The sequence below is a fragment of the Chiloscyllium plagiosum genome, chromosome 23 (genome assembly GCF_004010195.1).
Source record: "Chiloscyllium plagiosum isolate BGI_BamShark_2017 chromosome 23, ASM401019v2, whole genome shotgun sequence".
Lineage (NCBI taxonomy): Eukaryota > Metazoa > Chordata > Chondrichthyes > Orectolobiformes > Hemiscylliidae > Chiloscyllium > Chiloscyllium plagiosum.
The window spans coordinates 5,059,606-5,067,972 of NC_057732.1; the positions used below are offsets into that span (position 1 = coordinate 5,059,606).

At 49.2% G+C, this 8,367-nt stretch overlaps 1 protein-coding gene across 3 annotated transcripts in view; it reads left to right on the forward strand.

Moving 5' to 3' along the window:
• Positions 1-8,367, forward strand: part of itpr2 (inositol 1,4,5-trisphosphate receptor, type 2) — a 241,261-nt gene that overhangs the window by 122,112 nt on the left and 110,782 nt on the right. For all 3 annotated transcript variants that reach the window (XM_043713352.1, XM_043713350.1, XM_043713351.1), the window contains 4 exons: positions 3,257-3,401; positions 3,827-3,977; positions 6,238-6,440; positions 8,016-8,133. In XM_043713352.1, coding sequence (XP_043569287.1) covers positions 3,257-3,401; positions 3,827-3,977; positions 6,238-6,440; positions 8,016-8,133 — 617 coding nt within the window. The remainder of the gene's footprint in view (positions 1-3,256; positions 3,402-3,826; positions 3,978-6,237; positions 6,441-8,015; positions 8,134-8,367) is intronic.

Genomic DNA, 8,367 nt, shown 5'->3' on the forward strand with positions numbered 1-8,367 from the left:
ACACTGTAACTGTGTAGCACTTCCTCAGCACTGCCCTTGGGGTGACACTGTAACTGTGCAGCACTCCCTCAGTACTGCCCTTGGGGTGACACTGTAACTGTGTAGCACTTCCTCAGCACTGCCCTTGGGGTGACACTGTAACTGTGTAGCACTTCCTCAGCACTGCCCTTGGGGTGACACTGTAACTGTGTAGCACTTCCTCAGCACTGCCCTTGGGGTGACACTGTAACTGTGTAGCACTTCCTCAGCACTGCCCTTGGGGTGACACTGTAACTGTGTAGCACTTCCTCAGCACTGCCCTTGGGGTGACACTGTAACTGTGTAGCACTTCCTCAGCACTGCCCTTGGGGTGACACTGTAACTGTGCAGCACTCCCTCAGTACTGCCCTTGGGGTGACACTGTAACTGTGTAGCACTTCCTCAGCACTGCCCTTGGGGTGACACTGTAACTGTGTAGCACTTCCTCAGCACTGCCCTTGGGGTGACACTGTAACTGTGTAGCACTTCCTCAGCACTGCCCTTGGGGTGACACTGTAACTGTGTAGCACTTCCTCAGCACTGCCCTTGGGGTGACACTGTAACTGTGTAGCACTTCCTCAGCACTGCCCTTGGGGTGACACTGTAACTGTGTAGCACTTCCTCAGCACTGCCCTTGGGGTGACACTGTAACTGTGCAGCACTCCCTCAGTACTGCCCTTGGGGTGACACTGTAACTGTGTAGCACTTCCTCAGCACTGCCCTTGGGGTGACACTGTAACTGTGTAGCACTTCCTCAGCACTGCCCTTGGGGTGACACTGTAACTGTGTAGCACTTCCTCAGCACTGCCCTTGGGGTGACACTGTAACTGTGTAGCACTTCCTCAGCACTGCCCTTGGGGTGACACTGTAACTGTGTAGCACTTCCTCAGCACTGCCCTTGGGGTGACACTGTAACTGTGTAGCACTTCCTCAGCACTGCCCTTGGGGTGACACTGTAACTGTGCAGCACTCCCTCAGTACTGCCCTTGGGGTGACACTGTAACTGTGTAGCACTTCCTCAGCACTGCCCTTGGGGTGACACTGTAACTGTGTAGCACTTCCTCAGCACTGCCCTTGGGGTGACACTGTAACTGTGTAGCACTTCCTCAGCACTGCCCTTGGGGTGACACTGTAACTGTGTAGCACTTCCTCAGCACTGCCCTTGGGGTGACACTGTAACTGTGTAGCACTTCCTCAGCACTGCCCTTGGGGTGACACTGTAACTGTGTAGCACTTCCTCAGCACTGCCCTTGGGGTGACACTGTAACTGTGCAGCACTCCCTCAGTACTGCCCTTGGGGTGACACTGTAACTGTGTAGCACTTCCTCAGCACTGCCCTTGGGGTGACACTGTAACTGTGTAGCACTTCCTCAGCACTGCCCTTGGGGTGACACTGTAACTGTGTAGCACTTCCTCAGCACTGCCCTTGGGGTGACACTGTAACTGTGTAGCACTTCCTCAGCACTGCCCTTGGGGTGACACTGTAACTGTGTAGCACTTCCTCAGCACTGCCCTTGGGGTGACACTGTAACTGTGTAGCACTTCCTCAGCACTGCCCTTGGGGTGACACTGTAACTGTGCAGCACTCCCTCAGTACTGCCCTTGGGGTGACACTGTAACTGTGTAGCACTTCCTCAGCACTGCCCTTGGGGTGACACTGTAACTGTGTAGCACTTCCTCAGCACTGCCCTTGGGGTGACACTGTAACTGTGTAGCACTTCCTCAGCACTGCCCTTGGGGTGACACTGTAACTGTGTAGCACTTCCTCAGCACTGCCCTTGGGCACTCTCTCAGCACTGCCCTTGGGGTGACGCTGTAACTGTGCAGCACTCTCTCAGCACTGCCCTTGGGGTGATGCTGTAACTGTGCAGCACTCCCTCAGTACTGCCCTTGGGGTGACACTGTAACTGTGCAGCACTCTGTCAGCACTGCCCTTGGGGTGACGCTGTAACTGCAACACTCTCTCAGCACTGCCCTTGGGGTGATGCTGTAACTGTGCAGCACTCCCTCAGTACTGCCCTTGGGGTGACACTGTAACTGTGCAGCACTCCCTCAGTACTGCCCTTGGGGTGACACTGTAACTGTGCAGCACTCTGTCAGCACTGCCCTTGGGGTGACGCTGTAACTGTGCAGCACTCCCTCAGCATTGCCCTTGGGGTGACGCTGTAACTGTGCAGCACTCCCTCAGCATTGCCCTTGGGGTGACGCTGTAACTGTGCAGCACTCCCTCAGCATTGCCCTTGGGGTGACGCTGTAACTGTGCAGCACTCCCTCAGCATTGCCCTTGGGGTGACGCTGTAACTGTGTAGCACTCCCTCAGCACTGCCCTTGGGGTGACGCTGTAACTGTGCAGCACTCCCTCAGCACTGCCCTTGGGGTGACGCTGTAACTGTGTAGCACTCCCTCAGCACTGCCCTTGGGGGTGACACTGTAACTGTGCAGCACTCCCTCAGCACTGCCCTTGGGGTGACACTGTAACTGTGCAGCACTCCCTCAGCACTGCCCTTGGGGTGACTCTGTAACTGTGCAGCACTCTCTCAGCACTGCGCTTGGGGTGACACTGTAACTGTGCAGCACTCCCTCAGCACTGCCCTTGGGGTGACGCTGTAACTGTGCAGCACTGCCCTTGGGGTGCTGTCTTTCCGATTAAATCCCTCTGTCCTGCTGCGGTTGATGGAAGAGATCTCAAAGAGCAGCAAGGGGCTTTGTGTCTCAGCCAATATTTATCCTTCAATCAAAATTGCCACGACAGGTTTCTTAGTCATTTTCACCTTGCTGTGTATGAATCCTACATTACAACACTTCCAAACCTCTTTCTCATTTGGTGTATAGCACTGAGCAGTTTCCATTGGTTGTGAAAAGATCTATGTAGGGGTTGAGGTGGCTAGCACCTTAGTTGGACTGAATGGCCTATTTCCGTATTGTTGATTCCATGTAATATTGTATAACTCGCATGTACCCAGAGAAATTATGCACTCTTCAATATACCTTAATAAGATAATATTTTACTGTTTAATCTGTGTTTATTAATTACATGAAAGAAAACAATGTTAGTAAAATGTTTCCTGATACCTTGTATTTTAGATGTTTTTACATCATTTTCATTGGATATGAAAACTCATTTGCTTTCATGTGTTGTGATGACAATATTACATTGATCCCAGTGTGCGTCAGTGTGGAACCTGAGGTAAGGTATCTGCCTGATGAAGCATCTTTAACTGTTCCTGTCCTTGGCCAGGTATGACTCACTGACGGACACCTCCCGTGACGATAAAAAGAACAAGTTTGCTCTTACGGTGGATTTTGTGGAGGAGTACCTTAATGATGTCGTGACTCAGCCGTTTCCGTTCGGAGACAAGGAAAAGAACAAGCTCACTTTTGTGGTGAGTCAGAGTGAGTGAAGTTAATCGTGGAATCGTCACGGCACAGAAGGAAGCCCTTCAGCCCATCGTGCCTGTACCAATTCCATCCCGTAGTGCCAATCCTCTGCCTTTTTCCCCCATATCCCTGCACACCACCTCTATCCAAATAACCATCCAGTGCCCTCTGCAATGCTTCCATCGAACCTGCTTCCACCACATTCAGTGTATTCCAGACTCTTAAGTGCTTGCTGTGTGATTCCTTGCTGAAAATACACCATTCCTAACTTTTCGAGTGTGTGATTGCTGACATAGAGATGAGATCTTACAGCTGGACATTGACCTGGGATGAGCCCAATATATTGGGATTTAAGTTGTCCAGTTTCTGTTGACTATGAATGGCATATAATTGCAGCCAGACTGACCCAATCATTTTGTTTTATTTCCAGGTGGTGAATCTGGCTCGGAACCTCATCTACTTTGGATTCTACAGCTTTCGGGAGCTTCTGAGGCTAACGCGGACGCTGTTGGCCATCCTGGACTGTGTCCAGAATCCGACACCCTCATATTTGGAGCGACTCAGCAAGTTTCAGGATGGAGGTACGTGTGGAGCACACTCCTTTCCTGGTCTGATTCAGCAGGTGAAGCTAAACAAAGTGAAACCTCCAATATTGTGTGAGGTTATTGAATCATTTGTCCCTCGCTCATCAGTCTGATTTAATGCACTTCCTGCCTCAACTGAAATCCACTTTCATACAAGGCCTGATAATCTTGGCGTAGCTACCTCTAATGGTAAACTCAGCACTGTACATTATTTTTCTGTGTACTTTCATTGGATGTGGGTGTGACAGGGAAGGCCAGTATTTGTTCCTCCTTCCCTAATTGGTCTTGACAGTGAGTGGTTTCAGAGGACAGTTAAGAATCATGGACATTGTTGTGGGTCTGGAACCTGCCATACCAGATAAGGACAGCAGATTTCCTTCCCTGAGGGACAGTCGTGAATCAGATGGGTTTTCACAGAGGTTGGTGTAGACTGATGGTCGTTCTCACTGGGACTAGCTTTCAATTTCAGATTTATTAGTTGAACTTGAACTCTATCATAGGCTGTGGTGGGATTCAGACCCCTCTCTCCAAAGCATTGCGACTGATGTCTGGTGCCACTAGCCCAACGTGGCCCATTCGACAGAAGCTGAAAATGTGTTGCTGGAAAAGCGCAGCAGGTCAGGTAGCATCCAAGGAGCAGGAGAATCGATGTTTGGGGCATGAGCCCTTCTTCAGGAATGAGGAAAGTGTGTCCAGCAGGCTAAGATAAAAGGTAGGGAGGAGGGACTTGGGGGAGGGGTGTTGGAAATGCGATAGGACAACCACATTCGACAGAAGGCCAACACAAGCCTCTGATGTTCATTTCTGAATTTGCATCTTTTCGCAAAATGGGGTCTGATACACGACGCTGAGCAGAAGAAATGAGCTTGCTCTCTGTGGTTTATTTTTGTTCCAAATTAAAATTACTTCCAAATCATTGTTTTGTTTGGATATTTTCATATATGCTGAGCCCCTGAGTTGCACTGCTTGTAGATTCTGTAGTTGGCAAGTCTTGTCTGCTATCTGCATGTGTTCCAATCATATCCAGTCATATTCCATTCATATCTAGTTGCTGTTGGGAGCTTATGCTGGTCGGCTCCCATCATATTCTGCACCAAACACTACTTGACTAAAGATAAAGCTAAAGTCACGATACACTTACCAGTTCAGAGGGCTGTTTTCTTGTTAGAGAAGGGTGACCGGTGATGTTTAACCTGAGGGTCACCACTCCTCGGATGAGGGGAGAGGTTGAGAAGGAGAGTTAACCTCAGCTAGTGTGGGAATTGAACCCACGATGTTGACATCACTCTGTCACAAACTCGCCATCCAGCTAACTGAGCTAACAAACCCCCAACCCACTTGGCTCACACCCACATCCAATAAAGTACATAGAAAAATAATACAGTTACCTGCGTGATTTGCAAACATTCTATTAAGTTTGGATACAAAGTTTGATAATTTAACCTTTCTCCCAGAGATCCCTTGTTTTAAATTTATTAGAGGCTTTGTCCCCAAAAGATGTCCAATCAAATTCTCCGACACCACGATGAACATAAATTGGGGTCAGACTTTTGAGTGCCGGGTAAGGGGCAGGTTTGTAGATTGTCCTGCTGGACGTGGATAGACTGGGCACTAGGAGGAGTCAACATAGGATAATGTAGCAGGGAGGAGGTCATCATGGACAAGGCCCGACCCCCTTCAAATACAAATCAACAACCGATCTTGACCAGGCGACCTCCAAAGGTGGCTAAGCTGCTAGCACTCTCCGCACAGCATCAGAATATCACTGGTTCGAATCCCACCCTGGACACTCTTGTCTGACAAGCCACTGAGGGAACATTGCATTGTCATAGCTTCCATCCTTTCAATGAAATGTTGAACAAAGACCTCCAGTTTGAACATTGAAACTATGCCACCGGATTTTTTTTTAGAAGACCAGCAGGGGAATTCTCCGTGTTTATCCCCAGACCGCTCCTTGGAAATGTTTAGCTGGTGTCAGTTGTGGGATCTTGCTGTGTGCAGATTGGTTGCCGACTTTATGACATTGCAACAATGACTGAGCGATTCACTTGGAAAGCACACTGAGACACCAGAGTTGTCCAGTTGCCCCCACCCCGTCCCATTTGCCCATATAGAGATGGCCAGTGACCCAGCAGATAGTCAGAATCCCGCTGCCTACAGAGGGTACCCCTCTGGAGTTAGGAAAGAGGTGAAAGTTGATTGGGCTCAGGCAGTACTCCCCAGGCTCCTCACCCATCCCCGTCCCTATCTCTTGCAGGGAACAATGTGATGCGGACGATTCACGGAGTGGGCGAGATGATGACACAGATGGTGTTGAGTCGAGGCTCCCTCCTCCCTGGGGTTCTTCCGGAGAGTAACGAAGGCCATATCCGAAGCGTGCCAGGGAAACCGCCGCACGCCCTGGACAACGAGGACGTGACGGTCATGGATACAAAGCTGAAAATCATCGAGATCCTGCAGGTATGCTCTTGACAGATTTGAAATTTTCATCCGCATAGCCTCTGACTCACTAATTGGTAATGTGCACCCAGGAGAGAGGCCTACCTGCGTCAGCTGCTTTTTACAATGTGAATGTGATAAAGGAGCAGCTCGCTGAATTCTGTAAATAAGCTGCAAATTCAGAGACTGGACTAACTCCAGAGAAAGTGAAGGGCTCTTGTGGTGCACTTGTAACATCTCTACCTCTGAGCCAGGGCCCCGGGTTCAAACCCCACTCGCTCCAGTCGTAACATCTCTGACCTGGTTGCGTTTTAAAAGCAAATATCCCCAGTGAGATGACACAGTATTTACATCGCAGCAAAGGATTCTGTTATGGCACAGGGATAGTATCCCAATCTCGGGGCCTGAAGGTCAGGGTTCAAGTCCCACTTTCCCCTGGAGCCTGTCATAACATCGAACCGGTGGATTTTCAGAATGGCCTTAGACTGAGAAAGAGGCCATGTTGCCATGTTCCTGACCCAGGTCACCCTGTCCCACCTTGCTCCATCTCACCCAATCAGGATGCCCGACTATACTTCTCCAGTTTCCCCTTCAGTGCATGTACCATATATAATTAAAATTGTGGTTCATCTTGTGTGAAATTTGGCCTATGGCCAATTAATTCTCACTAGCCCTGGTGTACAGGTTGACCCTGTCGCAGTTTAGCGTCAAAACCCAAACCCTTTGTAATTGTGTCAGCTCTCTGCTGAAGTCACACTCACCCTGATACATAGCTATCTGATAGAATCATTGACAAGTACACCATCTAAGCAGCTCTCTCCCTCGCCGTGTTTGTGCGCATGCCTTTGGCTTGTTTTTACAGTCTCTTTGAGAACAGGGTTGTCAGGGATCCTATCATTTCTGCAACAGGAGAGCCTAGGTGGGCAGCACGGTGGCACAGTGGTTAGCACTGCTGCCTCACAGCGCCAGAGACCCGGGTTCAATTCCCGCCTCAGGCGACTGACTGTGTGGAGTTTGCACGTTCTCCCCGTGTCTGCGTGGGTTTCCTCCGGGTGCTCCGGTTTCCTCCCACAGTCCAAAGATGTGCAGAGTCAGGTGAATTGGCCATGCTAAATTGCCCCTAGTGTTAGGTAAGGGGTAAATGTAGGGGTATGGGTGGGTTGCGCTTCGGCGGGTTGGTGTGGACTTGTTGGGCCGAAGGGCCTGTTTCCACACTGTAATCTAATCTAAAAAAAAAAGATCTTAAACCCTCCAGACACTGCATTTGTGAAAGTCTGCCCCTTCCTTATTGCTGAAAACTGTTATCTGAGAGTCTTGACGTTTACCCGAGTGGATACAGTACAATTGCTCTCTCGTAGCAAGTTGCACATTCTCATTCCTCAATGAGGAAAGACTTTCTGTTTCCTGATGTCCCGATTGGATTTATTAATTGCTTTTAGATATTTATAGTCTCCTTGTTTTGTCTCTCCTGTGTGGAAGCCTCTCTGTGTATAACCTCGTCAACTTGTTGGGTGCCTGATCCTGACCCCCCACCCACCCCGGTTTATCTGTTTATCTACACCTGTCTGGAATTGTAAAGATCGCTTTACTGTTCAGTTCATCCTCAGCGTCAGGCTGGACTATCGCATCTCCTACATGCTGTCGATTTACAAGAAAGAGTTTGGAGAGAACAATTCCGTTGACTCCTCAGCAGGTTTATTGACAGAAACCACAGGTGAGTGTATACACCTCCTCACTGCCCTTTCAACAGGAAGCTCCCTATATATCTCCCTCCCTCCTCTTTCTTTCCTTCTTTCTTTTTCTTTCTTTCTCTTTCTTTCCTCCTTTCTTCCTTTCTTTCTCTATCCTTCTTTCTTTCACTTTCTTTCACTTTCTTTCACTTTCTTTCACTTTCTTTCACTTTCTTTCTCTTTCTCTTCCTTTCTCTTCCTTTCTTTTTCTTTTCCTT